Below are 24,145 nucleotides of genomic sequence, written 5' to 3' on the forward strand. Positions count from 1 at the left end.
CCCCTCCCGCCCGCGCACGCTGCCGGGGCCGGCGGCCGCAGGAGCGCCGGGAGCTAGCCGGGCACAGCGGGAGCCTCCCCCTGGCGCTGGGGCCATGGCCGTGGTGGGCTTTGACCTGGGCTTCCAGAGCTGCTACATCGCCGTGGCGCGGGCCGGCGGCATCGAGACCGTGGCCAACGAGTTCAGCGACCGCTGCACGCCGTGAGTGAGGGGCGCTGGGGTGGGGGGCCACGGTGCCGGGCGGGCGCCGGTCTGTGCCCGGCGGAGCGCCCGCGGCGGAGGAAGGTGCTGGAAGTTTCCCGGCGCTGCGGGGGAAGTGGGGGGGGAGTTGCCCGCTCTATGGGGCTGGCGCGTTCCCCGCGCTCGCCGCCTCCGCACAGGCCCCCGGGGGCTGCCGGGGGGCAGGGGCCGGGCGGCGACCCCCCTGTGCCCCCGTGTCCCGACCCTCTCTGTGCCCCCGTGTCCCGAGCCGACCCGCTGTGTGCCCCCATGCGCCCCCGTCCCGCAGCCGGGGCTGGAGCGGGTCCCTTGGGCACTAACCTGGGGATGGAGGGCAGTGCGGAGGCTGCTCGGGGCGCGGTGCGGCGGGTTGGGAACGCCGGCGGCGAGTCCCGGTTGTGGCAGCCTGGGTTAAGTGGGACATGGAGTGAACACGCTCGCACGCTGCAGTCGGATGGACTCTGCCACCTGCTCCAGAGCAGCTCTCCTCTAGTTAGAGGTTGGGTATAGAAAGCCGAAAGCGGGAGTTAACTGCAAAGTTAAAAGGAGCCGTGCACAGATGGGTAGGGTGTAGCATGGATGTGAGCTCTGAGTTGCGATCATCCCGTTTTAGCGTTTTGATAAGCCGTTCTGAGAAGTCCTGGATTCGAGCCAAGGCTTTAAGATGGATAAAAGTCTTGCTGTAGTTTTTTACGGCAAGCTGGAAGAATGGCACTTCAACAGAAAGACTTTGGTGTTTTACTTCAAGTATTAGGAGATGTGTCTGTGACAGGTCTCAGTCATGTTTGTTGTCAGTACTGAGTTAATTAGCCTGTTGTTCTTTTCAGATCGGTAGTTTCGTTTGGATCCAAAAACAGAGCTATTGGTGTTGCGGCTAAAAACCAGGTAGGTCATTTCCTGTCCAAGTGCCGATGTAAAGAGAGTTGGCTGGGTGTAGTTAAAACCAAACAACTTCATTTTCCTTGTCAAGCCTTTTATTTTAGAAATGCTGCACTGTGATGCTTTCTTCAGAGAAATGTAGGGTGTTTTTGCTAGAATGTTACTGTTCTCTCTTTCATTAATGTAATATTTTCCCGTTGAATATGTTGCTTTTCTGACAGCTTAAGGTCATTGGATTCCGTTTTCTAACAGTTGTATGTAGGCTTTCCTTGCCCTTGAAGGATAACATTTTAAATTTGGTATATAGTTTCTTAAAACTAGTTGTAAGGGGAGAGGTTTGGGTCAGATTCTTAAAGCTATTAGGTAGCTCTTGTTTTGAAGTCATTTTTGGGGGTTGTTTGTTGTTTTTTTTTTATTGAGGTGCTCTGAAAGGTTGAATGTATTCTTCATTAAAGTCATATTTTCAATTTAGAAGGAGAGCTTGATTCCAACAAGTCTCAGAATAATGTAATGTAATGGTTAAATAATCCTTAGGTATTTTATGTTGTTACATAACTGCTGCCGGTGGAGATCAAGCATGCAGCCTCCACTGGCCTGTGCATATCTCTCATGTAGTAAAAGGACTGCAGTGGGTTTCCATGGAGAGAGCACTAAACGAGGCTTTTTTCCACTGTAATATCTCTCCTCTTAATTTTGAACAGCTGAGGTAATACAATTTGTTTACATCTTTACAAGCACATGTATGCTCTCAGTTATGGGTTAACATTTGCGGTAATAAAGTAAATGTCTATGTTTGTGTTTTTTCATTAAGTTTTGTTGTAACATTGCTTTTGTTTAGTTGACTGCTTCCACTGTTAAAAGTCAGAAACTAGTATGATTCATCAGTGTGCAAAAAATGAGTTGTTACTCAAAAATGGCAAGTGATCTGAACCTATGTACTCTCGAGCATGTTTCAGTATTGTTGGATTATTCCAGTAAATGCTGTGGAAAGCATGAAGCAAGCTGAAAGTGAAGTAGATTCCATCTCTCAGAATGCATTTGCAAGTGTGTATTTGCAGTGATGAACACCTGTGACTTAAGATGCTTTCAAACTAACCTGTATGATGTTACTATATTGACTTTTTCATGCTTGCTTGTCCAATTAGCAGTTGAAGGTAAACATTTTTGCCAGAAGAAAGTGATACTTAAAATGATAAAAGATAATAGATCAATTATTTGTCTTGCTGTAAGTGGTCTAGTTTGGCTGATGACCTGAGATGTAAATTGTGTTTCTTTGGTAAACATAGAAGTTTCTTGACATGGACAATGGAGGGATGAATTTTTGGTGTCCTAGGGTGTAGTTGCTACTTAAATCAAGGAGTACATTGATGCTTTTAATTTGAATGAGTTTCCTAAATAAAAAAAAAAAAAGGCAATCAAAACAAAGCAAACCAAGAAAAAATCCCACCAAAAAATTAAAAAACCCCGAATTTTTGACTGCCTTCTACAATGTGAATATATGTGAGAGAGCTCAGAGGTGCTCTTTTTGATATTTGAGAATCTGCTGCTGGAGCAAATTTTCAGAGAATTTCTCTTACCTTTAGGTAAGTCTGGTAGCATCAGAGATGATAACAGTATGTTAGTTAACAGACCATAATTCTCAGCTTTCTTAATTGTGACTAAGCAAGAAGATATTAAAACATGCTACAGACCTAATGGCATACAATTACTCTAAAAATATTTTAAGATTGTTCTCTTAGAAAAGGCTTCTAGGTTAATTCTAAATTAGGATGTAAAAGCTACCAGAGTGTTTGTGGTTCTCTGTCCACTACATGGTAATAATTCTTGTTTCTATAGCTGTACAGCTGTGAATTACGTACCATTCAAGTACTCTGAAGCTGTGGGTTTACAAATAAATGAAACCGTGCTGGGCAACAACCTTAGACACAGGAACCTAAATACTCAAATGCATTAAAGGACTGGAATAGTTCCTGGCATGATTTTTGTCCTGTCCTAACTCGTGCTCTTACTATTAATTGCTGAGCACTGTTTGGTGATTAGAATAAACCAAGGATGCTTCTCAGTAGGGAATTCAAGTGTGACATTTTTCCACGCAGCTGTCTGAAAGTTACTGTTTGTTAGTAAGAGTACAGCCTCCTTTTTTGTCAGGGAGCTTTTCTGTAGAACTGTCCTAGTTGCATAGTTTTCTAATATAAGATGTAGTTCAAATTCTTCTATTTCATGATGGAAAATTTTACATGCAACAAGGAACTGATGCTTTCTTTTGAGAGTAGTGAATGCTAGAAATCTTCCTTGGTATGATCAGCATTTGAGTTGTTATATAGTCTGTGCCTACCGAAATCTGTCCTGCAGAGAACAATATACTCTTATAATTTCTCTCCAATAGAATAGGATTAATTTTATGCTGAGATACTTGCAGTATCTCTTTTGGACCGGTCTAGTTGTCCCGTTTCTGTTGTGCTTTGCATTCCTGATAATGAATGCTTCCTTAGGTAATTTGTGTCTGTGGGGAGCTTGCATTATAGCTTAGGATATACTTCAAGCTGATGTTGTTACCAAAAAAAAGTTTCAAGCTTTTTGGTGTTATCTATGCGCTTCATCAGTCTGTTGCAAGACTTGGAGTTGCTGCTAGATGAACATGGGCAAGGAAATGATGTGATTTAAAGGTAGTGCAAGAGGAGGAAAAAACTAAGTATTGAAATGTATGGGGACACTTAAGCTTGACACTTCGTAACTACAGAAGCAGTTGTTTACCTTGATGTAATGAGGTTTAAAGTGGAGGTGGGGTGGCTGGGGTTGGAGTACCAGTTTACAAACATTGCAACTACTTGTGAAGCTGGTTTCTATCTTGAATCATTTGAATTTCATCTAAATTCTGTCACTCTGTTGCCAAGGTAGTGGCTCTGGTTGCTGGCATGATCAGCAGCAGAGTGCTCCAGTGCTGCACACAGCAGCGGGGAGTTTCCTGGAGTGGGGGAACATCACAGGGAGCCAAGAGCTGCCAGAAGCCTGTGGCTTGAGCGGCAGTGGCTGATGGTGCCGAAGTGGGGCCAGGAGCAACAACAGCAGTTGCTCCCAAATATAAAATAAGCCCTTAGGGGGCAGTTGCGACCAGGGTGTGGCACAGCAGTTTGCACAGAAGGGTGCTGAAGCAGTGCCAGCTCGACCAGGGAGCAACGGTATTCACCTGGCAGAAAGCCATGGTCTTGCTAAGCTCCACACCCAGCACGACTGACACAGCTGCCCAGACAGCTCAGGCGGGAACATGCTGCCACCTAGGTGGTGCCTGCAGGGTGAGCCCTGCTCTTGTGCCAGTACCACGTAGCAGCTGTAAGCACAGCTGTGGGAGTGTGTCCAGGTAGAGGTACTCTTCCACTTAGTGATAGAGCTCTGGGAGGAAGTAAGTAGGTTAAGAAGTATTGGAGTGCAAAAGAGAGAGATGAAATACTGGAATTGTACCCTACCTTCCCTGGGACAGGCCTGGGAGTCAGATAGGGCACATGATAGAGAGGATTCCTTACCCTCCTCTCCACCTCTCTGAACGCAGTGTCTTAAAGGGATGGAGGCAATGGTGACAAGTTCCTGGCCAGCACAGCAGACACATCTCTGTGAATGCCCCACCTTGCCAAGTGCCCTGCACTTGGGTGTGAGGCTCTGCAAGTGGAACTGAACAATAACGAGGATGGTGGTTTGTCCTGCATGAAGCTGTCACGCAGGTTAAGCCAGTCTATGTCAAAACTGCTTCCATAAAGAAAAAAAGAGAGGTTGTTGGCATAGGAGACTCACTTCTGAAGGGAACAGAAGGCCCAATATGCCAGCTGGAACCACTTCTTAGAGAAGTCTGCTGCCTCCTTGGGGTCCAAGTTCCTACCCTGGTATGGCCTTCAGATTATTATCCATCATTATTTTTTCAGGTTGAAAGTGATGATGGTGCATCCAGAAGTCCAGGGGCAGTCAGGAGAGACTTCAGGGCCTTGGGACAGCAGGTTAAGGGATGAGGAGCACAAGTAGTGATGTGTTCTCCTCTATCCCTCCAGTTTCAGGAAATGTGGGAAGAGACAGGAAGAGCCAGCAGACCAATACCTGGCTCTGAGCCTGGTGTCAATGGCAGAGTTTGAGGTTTTTGATTGTGGGTCAATTTACGTGACAGCAGGGCTGCTGACAACAGATGAGGTACACCTGTCTCAGATGGGGAAAAGGTTCTTTGCCCGGGAGTTAGCAAGGGTCTTTTAGAGAGCTTTAAATTAGATTTGGAAGGAAAAGGGATAAAACCAGGTTCGCTAGAGATAGGTCTAGGGGCACCACATTGGTATTTGAGGTACAGTGTGCTAGTGAGATCCTTCAGTCTGCTGTCTCAGTGGAGGTAGAGGATGGAGATCCATGTGGCAGCAATGACACAGGGGTTATTGATGTGTTGGAAACCACAGAAGCTCCTGAGAATGGTCATGTAGGAATTGAAGCTTCTTCATCCCCAAAAGTGGCTGGATCAATAGCCCAACTGAAGTGCATCTACATCAATGCCTGCAGCAGGGGCAACAAAGAGGAGGAGTGGGATACTGTTCTGCAGCAGTAAAACTATGACACAGTTGCCATCATGGAAACGTGATGGGATGACTGGCACAGCTGGAGTGTACTCTTAGTTGGGTAAAAAAAAACTATTAGGACAGCCAGGCCCAGAGAGTGGTGGTGAATAGGGTTAAATCCAGCTAGTGGCCAGTCACTAATGGTGTGCACCCTCAGTCAGTTTGGAGGTGAGGCCAAATTGGGTGGGAGTGTTGATCTACTGGAGGTTAGGATGGCTCTGCAGAGGGACCTGGACAGACGAGATGGGAGAACTGAGACCAGTTGTATAAGGTCTAATAAGGCCAAGTGCTCGGTCCTGCACTTGAGTCACAACAACCCCCTGCAGCACTACAGGCTGGGGGAAGAGTGGCTGGAAAGCTGCCTGTTGGAAAAGCACTGGGGGGGTGCTGATTGACAGCAGCTGAACATAAGCCAGCAGTGTGTCCAGGTAGCCAAGAAGGCCAATGACATCCTGGCCGGTGCCAGAAACAGTGTGGCCAGCAGGACCCGGGCAGTGATTGTCCTCCTGGGCACTGGAGAGACCGCACCTCAAGTCCTGTGTTGAGTTCTGGGCCTCTCAATTCAGGAAGGACATTGAAGTTCTGCAGTGTGTCCAAAGAAGGGCAAGAGAGCTGGTGAAGGGTCTGGAGCACAAGCCTTATGAGGAGTAGCCTGGCGTTGTTTAGCCTGGAGAAAAGAAGGGTCAGGGGAGACCTTACTGCTCTCTGCAACGACCTGAAAGGAGGTTTTAACCAGGTGGAGGCCAGCCTCTTCTCTCAAGTAACTAGCAATAGGACAGGAGGAAATGGGCTCAAATTGCACTGGGAGAGGTTTAGGTTTGTCAACTACTTGAACAGGCTGTCCAGAAAAGTGGTAGAGTCACCATCCCTGAAGGTATTTAAAAGGTGTGTGGATGTGGCATTTCGGGACATTGGTGGGCTTGGCTGTGTGAGGTAAATGGTTGGACTCAACAATTTGAAAGGCCTTTTCCAACATGAATAGTTCTCTGATTCTGAATTAGTTGACTAAAGTAGTAGGCACTACAGATCATGTCATTGCTCACTTGGTTGCATCAAGGCTTCAGAGATACTTTTATAATCCCTAAAAAATAGTGGTCTACTAGTCTTTTGTAGTAATGAGCTGATAAAAAGTACCAGATAGTAATTACTGGTGTTAAAAGAAACAGCTGTGACAAGGGAGGAGGTGGTTGTCTGAAAACTTGACCTGTGCTTGGGGGTGTACGGAACAGCACTGAACATTGCAGGCTGATTAAGAGTGGATTTCTAAATACCCTGTATTTCTTCACAGCAAATTACTCATGCCCACAACACTGTATCTAACTTCAAGAGATTCCATGGCCGTGCATTTAATGATCCTTTTGTTCAGAAGGAAAAAGAAAAGTTAAGCTACGATTTGGTTCCCATGAAGAACGGTGGAGTTGGAGTAAAGGTAAATTTGCATAGTATCTTTTTGGGTGTTACAGTTAAATCTGAAATCTTATATTTCAGCACCTGGTCATGAAAATATCGGTTTCTTTTAATTACCCTAGGGTTTTTTTTTAGTCTTTCTATTAAAGAAGAACTCTTGTATGAATAGACACCTTCATCTTTAAATAATGAATGTTAACTATCAAATTAAGACTCATTTATGAGTAATTGCTGAAATACAAGTTTCTCTGTTGGAAAATTACACGTCCAACTCAAACATACTGGCAGAAAAACTGCTAAGATTATTACAATGGTATTACTTCAAAGTATTAACCTTCTGTCATTCTTGTGTGAAATATGTTGCAGCAGTCTAATTATGTGGTTACAAATTCCTCATAAGGTAGTCAGAACTGTTCTTTAGAATACTTGCTAAAAATGAGTGATGCGTATCTTTAGTGGACTGCCTGGAGTAAGTTACTTGCAAACAAGGGTTGAAAACCAGTTTGTACCACATTGCAGGTTGGGCTATTGCTTACATTTCAAGGAGTTTGCTGATACAATGTCAGCTATTCGTGACTAGGTGCAGTTAATAACATTGTATCCATTTGTAAAAGTATATAAAATTATTGCTAATGAAGCCCTGCTGGCATAACAGAGGATGTTGATTCATTAATGAAGACCCTAGTTTGAACTGGTGCCTCAAAACTTCAACATAGATCAGTCCTAGGTAATGAATAGATCACAGAAGAGATTATACATTAGAAAGAATTTTGACTAGAATAGTAGCCAGGCTTTACAAAAGAGTAGATGCCTTTTCTTCTGCTGTTTGTGACTTGTGAGGCTAACAGATAATTTCAAACTCAAATTAATACTTTCCTTTAATTAATGGGTGTAGGAGTCTTTTACCGCTATTTGGTATTCTATTTTTCTCAGGTTGTTTGGAGAACAAATTAGTACTTTTTTTCTATTTAACTGTGGTTAAAAAGTTTTAATAATTGATTCAGTAACATTCAGTTTAAACATGGGATATTTAGAGAACAATTTTTCTATTAAAACCAAAATCCTTAATTTTCCCCCAAACTGTACTGACGTTAATAAAAGGCAAGCACTGCTTTCAAGAATCAGTTGTAACATGTTCCTTCACTTCATCACTGTCATGTATTCTATTGCACAGAAAAATGGTGATTCAATAATAAGTTTTTTAGTAAGAGAGCAATAATTAAACTTTTTACTGAGCTTCATCTTAAGCTATTAACTGTTTTATGTGCAAAGGTGAACTGTGTTGCACAGTTCTTCATGTATTTGAGCAGACTCTTGATGTATTTGAGACTCTTCATGTATTTGAGTAGAAGGATAAAAATGCCAGGGGAAAATAGCCAGCAAGCAGTTCTGGACTTTCCTTTTGCATTTGGCAGTAGTTTGAAAATAGTTGGCTATTTTTAGATTTTGACTTAACAGTGTGTGACCATGTCTAGCTTCACTCACATTTTAAACTTGTGTTACTTTTGACCATTTCCTAACCATTTCCTTCATCTATAGAGTTGATACAGTTTGTGATCTTTTAAGAATTTGAGAATGGAATTGTTGCTTCTGTAAACACTCAACTGGGAAATTAAACTGTAAAGTGAAGTTCTATAATGAAATAATTAAGCATGTCATGAGTGATAGAGTATTAGCCAGCAGTGTATCAAAGAACATGAAGTAATTTTTCCTTCAGTTGAAATAATGGAATTATTTTACCTATTCTATCCAGGTCATGTACATGGATGAGGAGCATATCTTCAGTGTGGAACAGATTTCAGCTATGCTATTGACTAAATTAAAGGAGACTGCAGAGAGTAACCTGAAAAAGCCAGTAACAGACTGTGTTATTTCTGTAAGTAATTGTAGTGCACAGGAACATTGTCTTTTAACTTCAACTATTGAAGGCATTTTGTTTCTATTTGTGTAGAGTGAAAAAGAACTCTGCTAAGCACTTACAAAGAGATTAATCCTAACTAGCTTTAGAGCTTTTGACTTAAAGAAATCCCAGGGCTGCTTCCATATTCCAGACCCTGATTCACTGTGTGAACTCATTCTCTTGGAAATGTCTGAACATTTGGACCCAGAACATTTCTGGGATCCAGGTATATACCCTTTTACTACAGCTTGTTTCCATGACTAAGCATCCTAATCACTCATTAAAGTAAATACTAATGCTTGTGTTTTTTCCTTAAATTCAAAACAATTTGATAACAATTTTGATAAACAATTTGTTAATGAAAGTTTGCCTTCTGGCAACTGGAAACCTTAGTTTCTGTCCTGTTTATGTTCATCCTTTCAGCAAGTTTTGGGGTTTGTTTGGTTGGGTTTTTTTTTTTTGATTTTATGACTGCTAAGAAAATGGCCTCAGATCAATAGCAGTTATTCCATGGCAAAGCCCTGAGTATGAAATGACACCTGGCTCTGTTCTCAATGACTGTTGGAACAAGTCTGTCTTGTGTTGCATCTAGGAATATTTAGCTCTGTTGTTATTAGAAACATTTATTCTCCAGTCTTTACCTGGAAAGTTAGTTCTTCATGTGTCCCTTGGGCACATCAGAAGTCACTGTCCAATGTCAATGCTAGACAGACATAAAAAATTTTCAACCACATATTCCTTCAGAATTTCTTACCACTTCCAGCCTAAAGTAATTTCAACCAAAATAGATTCTCTGTATTTGTTATGCCTTATTTTTTTTTCATCTCTCACACCTGTAGTATCGCCGTATATTTTTTTACCTTCCTCTTTGCTGTTTTGGACAGGAGTACAGCTGCTAGTTCTGATTAAGGTATTCCATGTCTGTCTCCATAATACCCAATTTCACATATTGGCCCAGTACTTAAGGTTCTTAGCATTTGTATACAAATACCTCACTTGTTTCTTTCTAATGTGTGCTTACTGATGCTTGTTTAATTCCATCTTTGATTGAATAGAATAGTTGAAGTCTCAATTCAGTATGGTAGTTGCATTTTAGAGGCTTGCAGTGGGCAAGTGTCTTCCTCAAAGAGAAGGAATAGATACCATATTAAAATTAACGCTTTCAAATAAGCATTGTGATGTCTCATTTTCTGGAAATAAATTCCTATTCTCACCTGCTCTTTTCAGGTTCCATCATTTTTCACAGATGCTGAAAGAAGGTCCCTTCTAGATGCAGCTCAGATTGTTGGCTTAAATTGTCTTAGATTAATGAATGACATGACAGCAGGTAAGTAGGGTAAATGAGCAGTTTCTGTAAGTGACAGGTGGGATAGAGAGTGCATTTGGTTACTCCAAGAAAAAGGGCTCACTTGAAAAATTAAACATGAGACAAAAACATTTGAAAAACTTTTTGCTCTTATCTTAGGTTAATGTCTTCTGTGTGAAGGGGTAGATAAGATCAAGCTTCAGTGATAGTTTTCTCCCTGAGCGCTTATTTAGGTGTCACTGCACATACCTGGAGTACTTGTTCATGTAGTTTACTGCCCAGATCCACAATTGCAGGATTTAGGCACTCTGAAAGGAAGTTCCTTAATTAAGCATCAACACCTCATGACTTCCAAGGCTTTTTTCAGTATAATTGTGGTTTTAAGACACACACATGCAGCTCTCCTGACCATTTGTACAACTCCAAGACAAAACCTTCCTGCCTGGGAGATACTGATTGTAAATACAAAACTTGGTTTGGATTTTGTTGTTAAAATGTTCTATGCTTTTGATTGCTAAGAAAAGCAAAAAAAAAAAAAAAACCAAAAACCAACCAACCAACCAAAACAACAAAAACAAACAAACAACAACAAAAAAAAACCCCAAAACCCCCAAACACTTAGAGAACATATACATGTCTGAGGGAGAAGGTTCTGCTTCTCAGATCCTGCAACTTAATCAAATAAAGCTTCCACGAAGGTAAAACCTTGCATAGGTGTATGTCTGGATTTGTCTCGATGCTTCTGATCCTATAGCTTAATATTCACAGGGATGTGATTGGAAACTCACTAGAGATTGCATGGATAATATCTGACACTTCTTTTGCAGTGGCTCTAAATTATGGGATTTATAAACAAGACCTTCCAGCTCCTGAGGAGAAGCCACGGATAGTTGTCTTTGTTGATATGGGACATTCTGCATTTCAAGTATCAGCCTGTGCATTCAACAAGAGCAAACTGAAGGTAGTAAGATTAAATGAAAATAAAAGGGTTTATGAGATACTAGAATTAAATAGCCTGCAAATCTGTCTTGTTCTTTAAATTCTGAAATAAGTGCATGGAAAGTGTCAACAAGTCAAAAGATGGTTTTCATCAGTGCCTTTCATTTCATTAGGGTGGTTTCAAACAGAAGTTGTAAATTCCTTGCAATACACAAATGTAAGATACATAATACAACTGCTATCATTTAGTTTGTTTTATCTAAATGAATGTGTGTATGGATTAAAATTTTGAATAATTAGGATTGTCACCTAGTTACTTAGTCTTACTCCTGCTGTAAAAGTCAAGAGCAATTTTTGGCTGATGTGGTTGAATAAAGTACTTAAAGCCTGTGCCTTGGAAGATAGGCTGACCTGTCCCCAACAGTTTTGTGAAGCAAAGGCTTACTTATAGTGGAAGATTGCTATTCCTTTTGATTTTACTGAGTGTAAGACTAAATAATTGTGTCCTTTCAAACCAGGTACTTGGCACAGCATTTGACCCTTTCCTAGGTGGGAGGAACTTTGATGGAAAGCTAGTAGATTACTTCTGTGCGGAAATAAAATCAAAGTACAAACTAGATCCAAAATCCAAAGTTCGAGCTCTTCTTCGTCTGTATCAGGAGTGTGAGAAACTGAAGAAACTGATGAGTTCAAACAGCACAGACATTCCTCTAAATATTGAGTGTTTCATGAATGATACTGATGTCTCTGGAAAAATGAACAGGTGAGTTCTGTACAACACCAAAGCATTTGCTTTGGTGGCCATGTTTTTTAAACAAGTGTTTCTTTCCATGTTAGAAAGAAATTTACTGTGCTAAAATGAGGCGTAAGTGCTGAATACCTGTGGTATTTTCATAATGCTACAATAGCTGAGGCTGTGAAATGGAATGTTCAACTACCTGAGTAAAGTTTCAGTGCAATAATGCATGCATAAGAAGCTTGGATTCTTTTTGTACGATAACATGTTTTTAAAACCATGGATTGGTGCATGTAGACTGGGGCGGTTGGCTGCATATTTAGGGCTTCTCCATATTTTAGGTAACCTAAATCCCATACTGATCTTAAGATAGCAGTAATTGCACCTTTGTTCCTTTTTTCTGTTCTAACTGTACTGTGGATGTTGGTTTGAGGAATAGAGGACAGAAACAGTGCTCATGAGGAATGACTTGATTATGGTCTGAGTGTAAATGAAATCTGCATCTGTCTGTCTTTTGCACATGCTCACAAGGCATGACTTCATTTATTAGTTTTGTAACTACTGCCAAGAGTGATGGGGTTTGTTTTTTCTAGTTCCCACCAGTATTTAGGCAATGATTTCATTGTAAAGGAAATATCAGTGTTTTCTGATTTCTTATCTGTAATCTCTGCTAAAAGGCAAATATATAGCAGCTGCCCAAATGATACCTTTATCTTAAATAGCTTCATTGATAATGGCTTAGGAAAATCTGTAAGCAGCTATTTGTGTACCATCTTGTCTACAGTTGCCACTTCAGCCTCTTCATAGGGGTTCAGCTTTAAGTCTCTTCACGGTGTGGTCAACAAACCTAGTCTGCATCAGTTTGGAAACAAGAATACCAGGAAATGTAGTGGTGGGACAAGCATTCTTTCGTTAATTCCATCGTTTTTTCCTTAGGTCACAATTTGAAGAATTGTGTGCTGACCTGCTGCAAAGGATAGAGATGCCTCTGGTTTCATTAATGGAACAAGCACAACTGAAAGTGGAAGATGTAACTGCTGTGGAGATTGTGGGAGGAGCAACCCGCATTCCTGCTGTCAAAGAGAGGATTGCTAAATTCTTTGGCAAGGATGTCAGTACAACACTGAATGCAGATGAAGCCATAGCTAGGGGCTGCGCTCTGCAGGTATTGTACTGGCAACACTTGATGAACTTAAGTTATATTTCTTGAGATTGCTTCTGTGAAGAATTAACCAAGCAGTTCTGAAAAATGGTGAAAGTGGTCCATTTTAAATTATGCAAGGGAACATCGCTAGGTCTTTTTATGGGACTGTGCCATTTAAAAAGTCCAGACTACTCCTCTGGTGCAGTACTGTATTAAAAGTCCTGATGCTGGGTGTATTCTGTAAGCAGTCCACTCTGCTCCTCGAAAGAACAGGATCTAGGGATCTTTAATACAAAAAAAATTTAAGTTGATGTCAAACTGAAAGATATTTTTAATCAACAAGGTATGAGAAGTATCTATGGAGATCCCAAACTCTACTGCAAGTTGGTATTTTCTAATATCCATCTTTCCATCAGTGTGAAACAGACTTTTATTCTGTCTCCCTCCCATTTTTACAATTTCCAACTTGTGAATTACATTTTACAAGCAAACCACTCATTGTGTTCTTTCTTTTCTCCTATAATCTATTGTGTTATTTCACTCTTTTCTTTGTTTCCTTACTCCATCTCTCTAACTACTTTCCATTACTAGCAATCAGTTGTGTTCAGGGGATGAAGAAGGATCCTTAAGATAAACACCACTTCTTTTAGGCCTAAACAATGCAGCATTTCCATTCTTTACAGTCCTGGTATTTGCTTAGACTGTTGCCTTTGTTCACAAGCTACAGAAAGAATGAGGCCAAAGGGCCTGCTAACACAGTGTAAACACACTGCTGTAGTATATTGTTGTCTGATATGTACTGCATTGAAATCAAGCAGTTTGATTAGTTCTGCTTTATCAAAGTCGACATAGTTCTCTTGCTTGTGTTGGCTAGTGGAGTAGAACAGATAACCAACTTCACTGCATGTCTTTTTTTTTTTTTTTTTTTTAGTGTGCCATTCTTTCTCCAGCTTTTAAAGTGAGAGAATTCTCTGTGACAGATGCTACCCCTTTTCCAATATCTCTGTTGTGGAACACTGAAGCAGAGGACACTGAAGGGTAGGTAGCTCAGACTACAGTTCTGTGAAGCTTTTGACCTTTATAACTCAAGGATGATGTTCTTGCTTACATTAAATTAGGATCTTGACATTCTGATGCAGAAAACCCATAGACTATGTACCAGAGATGGTTGACAGTGGAGATTGTATAGACATTTTATTTATTTATTTGTTTGTTTGTTTTACTTATTTATTTAATTTATTTATTTTATTTCCATCTTAGTGGAAATTTTAACTATAGTTCCTCATATGTAAAAATATAAAGATTTAAAAAAAATTTGTGAGTAAATGGGGTACCAATTAATATGTTTTCTTGCATTGCCCTTATCTGATTGTCAGATTTTAGAATACGAAATTAAACAGAACAATGACTGGATTCTGATCCCACTTTTTTTCCTGGCTTTCTATTTTTATTTAAGGTGTTCCCACCACCTATCTGAGCTTCTTGGTTTAGTAATAATGTTATGCACTGTAAAAATTGTGAACTTATGTGGATGCTATTTATCTGACTGAAGCAAGAATTTAACTCCTAGCAAGAATATAACTTGTGTAAGAGAAATTTCTTGCAGTTGCAGTGTCTTACTGATTTCTCTGCTATTAACTGTGCCATGCCTGTGGCAAATGCAGTTGCTGTCTAGGATGTAAAAAGCTCCAAGTTCATTTTTTGGAAAAATTGTAGTTCTAGAGGGACCTGTTCTTACTCATGTTCCTTGTAATTCTGCCTTTTCTTTTCATGTCTGTTTTTTGTGGAGATGCAGAACCTAATTGTTTTGTCTCATACTTCTGAGAGCAGCCTGTGGGTTCACATTCTAGGTAAAGCTCTCACTTTCCCACATTTAGGTTGCTAGATGAGATCTTCCACAGTTAGGAGACAAAACTTAGTTGGAAATTAGACTGGCATAATAGTGGACTGACCTTAGAGAAAGAAAGTGAAGTAATGCTGCTTGTCTTTCTGTCATATCCAGGAATGAATAATAATCTGGTGTCAGGGTTCTCAACTGAGCCATGGAAAGTGAGTAAGGAATTAACAGGGCTATAATTAGCCCTTTGAGACTGAGGAAGGGTGCAAATTACAATTAAAATTATGCTATTCCAAGCTCAAAATAATGTCTTTGCAGGAAACCAATTTTGGAGATCTACTGATAATCTGTCACTGTATTGTTACCTACATCTAAACTGGTTTACCTCTGAGATGGAAAGTTAGTGGAATAGGGCAATTTCCCATTACAACTGAGAACAGTAGTCTTTTTCCTTTGCAGTACAGTAATGAAGTATTTCTATTGAAACTGTTCAGAAGGCCATATGTGTCAAAACATGGTGATGTTCCTGTGAAGAGTTCTGACCCTATATTAAAGCCTTTCAGCTTAAATACTCTGCTAAAAATGATACTTGTCCCTTGATTACAGAGTTCACGAGGTCTTCAGCAGAAATCATGCAGCACCTTTCTCTAAGGTTCTTACATTCTATAGGAAAGGTCCATTTGAATTAGAAGCTTTTTATTCTGATCCTAATGGAGTACCATATCCTGAGTCAAAAATTGGTAAGTAATTGTCCTGGGAATGATGTTGTCTCTCATTGTTTGATCTTAAATCAGTTCTTTAACTGTGGTGTGTTACAGTATGGTTATATGACAAAGAAATGAGGGAAAACAATAAATGAATGCCTAGGACTAGAATGGGGTTATCACTGCAAAAGATAATTTTATAACTTTTTTAATCTTCTTTTCTGCTTATCACTAAAGCAGGCTAGGACTAATCACAAAAAATCTCCTGCATTTAAAAAAAGCATGTCTTGAATAACTAGTTATTGGTTTTTCCTATACCTTCTCGGCTTGACATAATGCTGAAGAATTTTTAATTAAGGTAGCCTAAAATAGCAGCAACTGCAAAACTGCAGTATTGATTTGTCTATGTAACATTTCTATGCAGCTCTTTCATGCTTTTTGACAAATTGCAACACTTGACAGTGTTGACACTTACAAAGAATTTACAACGTGGTTAGAAAAAGATTGTGATGGTAAAGACAGGCCAATTAAATAATTGCTCTTGAGTTCCAAACGTACAACTAAATGTTGTATGTTTGCTTACCATATGTTTTGTAAACCAGCACAAGGGAGAGTGACTTTTTGCAAGAGCAAGTAGTGACAGGACAAGGGGGAATGGATTTAAACTGCAAGAGGGCAGGTTTAGATCAGGTGTTAGGAAAAAATTCTTCACTGTGAGGGTGGTGAAGCACTGGAACAGATTTCCCAGAAAAGTTGTGGATGCCTCATCTCTCTAGGTGTTAAAGACAAGGTTGGATTGGTGCCCTGAACAATCTGGTTTAGTGGAAGATGTCCCTGCCCATGGCAGGGGAGGTTGGAACTAGATGATCTTTCATGATCCCTTCCAACTCAGGCTTTTCTATGCTTCTATGACAATATTTTGAAGTTACAGAAACAGCACACTGCCTTTTGTGTTAACTCTTACCATTAAGACTGATGGTGGGATTTGTGAGTGTTCAATTTATATGGCTTTAACAAGTAAAAAGGTGTTTAACTGCTGTTCTGAAAACCTGTAAAATCAGAACTGAAGATCACACTGGTTTCAGCTCACTTGCTGATTAATTCTTCACTCAGAACAGAATTACTAGTAGTACTAATGGGTGAGTTAATAGTTCTGATGAGACTACCAAAAGAGAGGATAGGTCACATATCTCCAATATTATTGGATTTACAAGACAGAGAATTGTATTCCCTAGCCTGTAAAATAAGCAGGTAAAAGCTTGTATGCTGTAGTTTAGGTCTGTTGCTGAAGGAATGGTGTGTTCAAACCTGTGTATATCTGGCCTGTGATGAAATCAGGGAACTTGTACTTTGCAGCTAAACAAGCATTGTAGTCTCCAGGTCACTCTTTTGGCACTATGTGTATAACCATATAGTAGGCAGAAAACTGTCTGCTGTTAATGTCAAGGGTGTCTGATTGTTTATTTAGTGTTAAACTACTTGTCTGTCTTCTAGTTTCACAACACTCGTTTGAAGTATTACAGTAGTTACAGAACAATTAGATTCTGCCTTGGATTAAAAGATTATGGTAGACTTGCGTAGGTGTTAGCAGCTTGAAAGAGTGCTTCTAGAAATACTGTTTCTGTGTTGGGCAGTAACTTATGTTAAAAAAATACTGCTTAACATTGGTGTTAAACTAAGTCTTTGTGTAGTTTTCTTTCAGTCCACTAGTAAGACAGAACCAATTTTATATTTATTCTGAATTAGTAGTGTCAGGAGAACCTATACTAGCTCATGAAAATAATCATACTCCCTTTTGATTTGTAAACTGAAGTTGGCTGAAAAGCAGTGTACTTTGGTTTTGGTTGGGTTTGGGTTTTGGTTTTGGTGAGGGTTTTTTGTGGTTTTTTTTTTCCTGGTAGTATTTATTTCAGTTTGGGGACCATGAGATTAGCACAGAGGCTTCATCAGATATTTAGGAAATGTGTTGCCTATGAAAAAGGAAGATGTTTTCCTATCTCTGGAGTATTACCTATTTAATTCCACTGTGTGAGTATTGATTCTTTTGGTTTTAGGTAGGTATGTTATCCAGAATGTGGCAGCCCAGAAAGATGGAGAGAAGTCTAAAGTCAAAGTAAAAGTCCGTGTCAATACTCATGGCATTTTCAGTGTGTCCACTGCATCTATGGTAGAACCAGTTAAAAGTGAAGAGTATGAAGATGTCAGTGTTGAGACTGAAGTGGAATCTCAGGACCAGAGGTCTATTGACAACTTAAGTGATGTAAGTTGACTTTTGTTGTGTGTGAATGTCCTCACTGAACCAAATGTGTTCTGCTGTTACTTACTCTGGAAGAAAAATACTTCTAAGCAAGTGAAAGAAGATTAATTTTAAGACGTGCATAACTGTCAGGAAATGTGGATTTATAAGAACAGGAGACAATGTATGCTATCTTCAAAGTGTGTGGATTTCAAAATCAGTTTTTGGGCACTAGCAGCAAGTGGGTTGCTTAAGGGTGGGATTACTTACAACTACCATAGTTATCCAACTGTTCCAAACAGGAAAACTTCATTTGGATTGTTTATCATCTGTGCTCTTTGTGTTAAAAGGATTTGTATGTAATCCTTCATATTAGTAAAGTGTTTTGAAACTTTTTGTGAAAGGGAAAGCTGGATTGTTTTCTACAGCATTGAAGGAGAGGGGAATGCTGGGGAATAATGCGCATTGCTATAGTTTACTTGATGTTTTAAGTTTCCTGAGGGGGAAAAAACTTAAAAGCTCTGACTCAAATTAAAAGCCACTTTTTGTAAGAGGAAGTGGTAGCACGTGCACACATGCACACAAGTACCATGCTGCAAGCTTGGCACTGGTAGCATTTTCATAAACTCCTTCTGAACTTGCACCTAGTCTGTATCTCCGTTAGTTAAAGCATGTGTGTTTCTACGTGTGCACAGAATGCTTCGTAGGGCACTTTGGACAGTATGTGCATCAGAAGAGAAGTGCCCTATAGTTAAATGCAAGTGCACATGCCTTCTACATCCTTTGTGCCTGGGCTTTCATTTCAGAAAAATATCCAGCAAGAGAACAGTGAGGCTGGAACACAGTCCCAGGTACAAACTGATGGTCAACAAACGTCACAGTCTCCCCCTTCATCAGAACCTCCCTCTGAAGAAAACAAAATCCCAGATGTCAAGAAAGTGAGTGACCCTTTAACTCTGTTGAAAATGTTATGCTCTATAATGGTGGCTTTTAAAATGGTAACATATTCCAGGAAAAAGTAAGGAATTTGGTGCTCAGAACCTTTTTCATATCTTTATTACTGTGAAAAATAATGTCTGTATCTTGTGATAATTTTTGTACAGAGTTTGCAAAAGGATTCCTGCAAGAAATATCTCTCTACCGCTTCCCTGTCTTCCTGCAGTGTTGTACAGCTAGTTTATTTGGGTTGCTAGTTTATTTTAGTTGGAGTCAGGAATTCATACACCTAAAAGGAAATAATCTATGTGAAAAACATGTGTCTGCATGTTATTGCTAATGGTTTGTGGTTTTTCATCTGTACAAGATGAAAAATATTTTGGGTTAAAATCTTAGCCAATGTCAGCATCTTCAAAGTGCTAAGCTACAGATGGACACTTCTGAAAAACCTGCAAACACATGATATCAAACATCTGAGAAACATCCTTCCTTTAGCTCAGTACTTACTGTCTGTAAGGAGAGTAGCATAGGAGGTGGAATTCTTGAAAGGAAAGGGCCTTATAAGTATGTTTTGAAGATTTTGAAAGAACAGAGAAAAACCTTTGTGTGTTCTTTCTCTGAATGTTTCTGTCTTCATAGTGCTACTTCATTAGAAGGAAATCAGGAAAATTATCTTATTTTTCTTCTTTCCAACTCAGACAAATGAGAAGAAAGGTGATCAGCCCCCAGAAGCTAAAAAACCCAAGATAAAAGTGAAGAATGTGGAACTACCCATTGAAGCTAACTTGGTTTGGCAGTTAGGAAAAGATCTCCTCAATATGTATATTGAAACAGAGGTGAGTTAGAGTGTGGTTTGGACCGCTTTCTTGTATGCAGTTATGAATCATTTGTCTGCTTTTCCAGGCAACCTCTGTTCTTTTGCTGTAACCCTGGAGTGTGAACTCGATTTACAGTGAGCTAATATAGTCTGACTTGTAACACACAACTTAAAAATGTTTGTCAGAAAGATTGAAGTGTGTTTGTAACAATTAGTATCAGAGCAGTGATCCATGAATGATGTCACAGATTGGTCTGAACTGTTGTTAAAATTTCTTCAGATGAGTCTACTGTGTAGCAATGAGAATTCCAGCAGTTAGGTGAGCCAAGGCCTCCGGGAGATTTTACAAGAGCCGTGCTCTATAGAATGCTGTTTGAACACTGGTATTTTTTAATTAAAATATGTTTTGTGGTCATACAGGGAAAGATGATTATGCAAGATAAACTGGAGAAAGAAAGAAATGATGCAAAGAATGCAGTGGAGGAATATGTATATGAGTTCAGGGACAAGCTGTCTGGACCATATGAAAAGTTTGTTTGTGAAAAGGTAGGTTATGGTTTCAGGAACTTCCCTTAAAATACTAATACCAAAATATGTTTTGTATACCTTGGTCAAGCTTACTCAAAGCCACCCTGGAAATAGCTGCAAAACCAGAACTTGTTTGAATGATGGCAGTGACTGATCCAGAATTAGGTTTAGGCTTAGCAGATACATATCCCTGAAAATAAATTTTATCACAAATGGAGTAATGTTTTGAAATAAAGTTGGTGACTAGAAGGGGAAGCTGTATTGCTGGACGCATAACGAAAACCATGAATTAGAGCCACACCCCAAGCATTGGCCCAATGAAGGACAAAAAGCTATAAATGATACCTGTGTTGTAGATTGTGTTTCTCAGTTCAGAAGCTGGTGTGGTTTAAGTGACTTAATTTGGCAAAAGATGCAGTAGAAATGTCATTTTTATATTGTAGGCTAAGAATTAATGTGTATATTTATCAGTGTCCTGCTAGTGCAAGACAAACATAGTTGATTGGTACCTATTTTGATGTTTGTGTTGAATTATGTTGACACATAGGATCTGCAGGGATTCTCTGCACTCCTAACAGAGACAGAAGGCTGGCTGTATGAAGAAGGTGAGGATGAAGCAAAGCAGGTGTACATAGAAAAATTAGAGAATTTAAAGGTAGGTCTGCTAATATGCCTAAAATTCAAAATTTCCAAAATACTGCACAAAACAACATTAAGGAATGTTAATGAATCACATAAACACACAGGAACTGCTTTTTCTAGAAATTAGGTACTCCAATTGAAATGCGCTATCAAGAAGCAGAGGAGCGACCAAAGCTATTAGAAGAACTGGGACACAGGCTCCAGTATTATGCTACAATAACTGGGGAATTCAGGAATAAAGTAAGTGGCCTTGGAGTACTTTTTTTTTTTACCACAGTGTTTCAGTGAGGCTCATTGGCTGGAAAGGCTTCAAATTCACTCAGATGAGCTGCAACCTACTTTATGTAGGTCACAAATTTAACATCACAAATGTTTCCCATTACTCAAAATCTCACACAATATGTCATTTTCAGTTTCTTCATACTTCTGGATGTTTTAAGGCTAAAGAGGACATTTTATAAAGAGTGAGGGTTAGACTTATGCTCAGATTCTTGACCTTTTAAAAGCTAATCTGACTCTTCTTAGAAATGCATTTCCAGTTCTCTCAGGAATGAGAATTATTGTATGGTGAGAAGCATTAGAGTAAAAGCTACTAGTTGATAAAGTAAAAGATCCAGTTTTATAATATGTGGATGTTTGGGGGTTGTTTTTTTGTTTATTGTTGTCTTCTCAATGGTACTTGTAAATTACTTTCTTGATAAGCATTCCTGCCTGAAAATTTGCTCTTTGGGTTTCTACTTAAAAAATTTGAATAGAGCAGCTCACAACACTCATTGAGAGTTGCATCTCAGTGTAAATCTCAGTTGCAAGCAATTATAACCCCATAGCTACAGATTATGAAGTTGTCATTAGGTGAAATAATTAGTAGTGTTGCACGGTCCTTAATAAGTAGTATCATTGAAAAGAGTATATTTAAAATTTGGGTTTATTTAAGAATTCTAAATATGGATTCATAGGTTGTGTTGCTTGGTAGGTCCTTCTCCTGATATCAGTTAATTGTGTAGCTGTGGCATTGTAGGGAATGCTGAAGTTGAAAACTTAGATCCTTTCTGCTTACATCAGAATCACACTGTCTAAAGTACCTTGGACCCAGTTGGAACCTCCAGGAGGGAAGGGGATGTTTTTTGTTATCAGGCTGGCTAAGAACATTAAATTCTATTGCATGACCTGTTTGTGAAGCTTCTATGCCCCCTGTGAACTGCAATTCTTGTTTATTGGGCAAAGGAAGCCTTATATTAACGTCTGTATTTCTTGTTGTCACTTGCTGTAACAGATCTTGCTTGTGGCTAATGTCTATTTATTTTGACCATCAGTAAAGATTTATAAATTGTAAATAAGAGATAGCCTTGTTGACATAACTTGGTGATATTATTAACTAATATAAAATGTTTGTATTTGGGCAGGATGAGAAATACATCCATATTGATGAAATGGAAATGATGAAAGTAGAGAAGTGTGTTAGTGAAGTGGTAGAGTGGATGAATAATGCTGTGAGTGCACAGGCTAAGAAGAGCTTAGATCAGGATCCAGCTGTGCATTCAAGTGAAATTAAGGCAAAACTACAGGTAAGTCCTGTAAGAAACTATCATTAGAGGTTGGTGCTAAAACTAGACTGGTATCTGTCCCCTTTGTCTCCCCCAGTTTCTTATTGCTCTCTAGTGTTCTTAACAGGTAGAAAGTATAGAGATTGAGCAGAAAGCAGAGGAGCTCCAGTATACTGTGTACAATACTGTGGAGTTAATTGATATTTTATGTTTCTCAGTCACCTTAAAAAATCATATTTTTCAGTGTTTTACTGGTAGGCAAAAACAGAATTTAAAAAAAAGTCATGTGAAGTCCAAAATACAAAGTCGAACTTTGCCCACGGAACATCAGTTAATTTATTTCAGGGTACAATTAAGTATTTGTCAGTTTGGACTCAGGAGAAACAAATACAGAAGCAAGTTTGATACAGTCTTTGGGGTACAGGACTATTCACACTAGTGAAGCTGGTGGGTCCTTAGTATATATTCTGACCACATCTTTTCCATTTCTTTTAGGAATTAAATAATGTCTGTGAGCCTGTTGTGACACAACCAAAACCAAAAGTTGACTCTCCTAAGGAAGAAAACCCATTAAATGAACGGAGTGATTATAAAACTGAAGACATGGGTGAAGATGACAAAAATTCAGAAATGCCTCAGCAAAATGGCGAATGTCATCCAAGTGATCAAAACACCATTAACATGGACCTGGACTAAACCACTGCACTTGCAGCAAGTTATTTCATCCCATGACAGAAGATGTTTTGGCTCTCATATGTGATGGGGGTGGGAATGCATTGTTTTGGAAACTATTTATATTTTTTTCTTAAGACTTGTCTGGGATATGTTGTATTACAGGAGGAAGAATAGTAATAGTGTTGGTCATGACTATCCTAAAAGGAAAATTGCCTTGGTAACTTCCAGATTCCTGTGGAATTGTGAGTTCATACTAAGCTTCTGTGCAGTATTTAACCATTTGCATCACTAAAGATGAAAAGAAGCCCTTATTCTGAAATGTACTGCTCCTTCAAAAGGTTGTAATCGAAACACTTGTAGGCATTTGTAGATGCCAAGGTAGTTTTCTTTTGTCTGGACATCTAATTGGGTATGTCAGAAAAAGCCAGTGTCTGTCCCCTTTATAAGGACTTTCCAGAAGAAATCCTTCTGTCCTAAGGTTTTTGATTGTTGCAGTCTAAAGTATGTATCAGGTAATAAGATGGTGAAATGTGTTAGTAGCATGCAGAAACGCTTATGTTTCATCTCTTGCTAAACAATACATTTTTCATGTGGGGTACATAAAATGAAGGAAGCGCTAATTCTGTTAGTGTCATTGTGAAGCTTTTTAATGAGCTTTGAAATAAAGTTTGTTTTACTGGTATCTCCTGGCCTCTTGTTTTTAACTGTTTTCAGTACTTCTGCTGTAAGTGTTGCCTTTGTCATGGTTTGACAGGCCATTGCTTTGTGTCCTGTGCACGAGTCATAAAAACACTTAAAACTCTCACACTTTGCACAGAACAGTTGTGTGCCAGGAGTCTTTGTGCCAAGGGCTGTACATACCTGAAAGAACCCATTACTGCTACAGCAGTATTTTGTCTGGAACAACACAACCAAAAGGAGAAAAGAGCAACTGGTGCCACTGAAACTATTGAAGAGGAAGAAGAGGTGAGAGGGACTGGTGCTTTCTAGGGCCAGCTGATCCTACTCAAGGCAAGCGTTTTACTTCTAGTTGGTACTTCTAGCATCATCCTAGGTTTTCTTACAGCCGGGGCAGGAGCAATGCTACAGTCTGTGCAGCTTCCCACAGTAGTG

General features: G+C 39.6%; 1 protein-coding gene across 2 annotated transcripts; it reads left to right on the top strand.

Moving 5' to 3' along the window:
• HSPH1 (heat shock protein family H (Hsp110) member 1) lies at nucleotides 1–23,714 on the top strand. Of its 2 annotated transcripts, XM_027651418.1 has the most exons (18): nucleotides 1–201; nucleotides 1,047–1,104; nucleotides 6,970–7,110; nucleotides 8,842–8,964; nucleotides 10,216–10,315; nucleotides 11,122–11,255; nucleotides 11,752–11,996; nucleotides 12,906–13,134; nucleotides 14,045–14,151; nucleotides 15,557–15,690; nucleotides 17,709–17,914; nucleotides 18,697–18,828; nucleotides 19,525–19,662; nucleotides 20,064–20,189; nucleotides 20,719–20,826; nucleotides 20,934–21,053; nucleotides 22,217–22,378; nucleotides 22,853–23,714. In XM_027651418.1, exons 1-18 carry the CDS (start codon nucleotides 95–97, stop codon nucleotides 23,051–23,053), a joined length of 2,571 nt encoding a protein of 856 aa, XP_027507219.1. In that variant the 5' UTR covers nucleotides 1–94; the 3' UTR covers nucleotides 23,054–23,714. The 2 variants fall into 2 exon arrangements, with proteins under 2 accessions (XP_027507219.1, XP_027507227.1); XM_027651426.1 differs by lacking the exon at nucleotides 18,697–18,828 and having other exon boundaries at nucleotides 30–201.
• Nucleotides 23,715–24,145: the final 431 nt, after the last annotated feature.

Source organism: Corapipo altera, unplaced genomic scaffold (genome assembly GCF_003945725.1).
Source record: "Corapipo altera isolate COAL_440 unplaced genomic scaffold, ASM394572v1 0, whole genome shotgun sequence".
Lineage (NCBI taxonomy): Eukaryota > Metazoa > Chordata > Aves > Passeriformes > Pipridae > Corapipo > Corapipo altera.

What these genes read in the sequence shown, in the direction of transcription:
- HSPH1 (XM_027651418.1), top strand. Translation starts at nt 95, where the DNA reads ATGGCCGTGGTGGGCTTTGACCTGGGCTTCCAGAGCTGCTACATCGCC. An exon ending in ACGGTGGAGTTGGAGTAAAG is followed by an intron (nt 7,111 to 8,841) that starts GTAAATTTGCAT and finishes TATTCTATCCAG; the next exon opens with GTCATGTACATGGATGAGGA. An exon ending in CTAGGGGCTGCGCTCTGCAG is followed by an intron (nt 13,135 to 14,044) that starts GTATTGTACTGG and finishes TTTTTTTTTTAG; the next exon opens with TGTGCCATTCTTTCTCCAGC.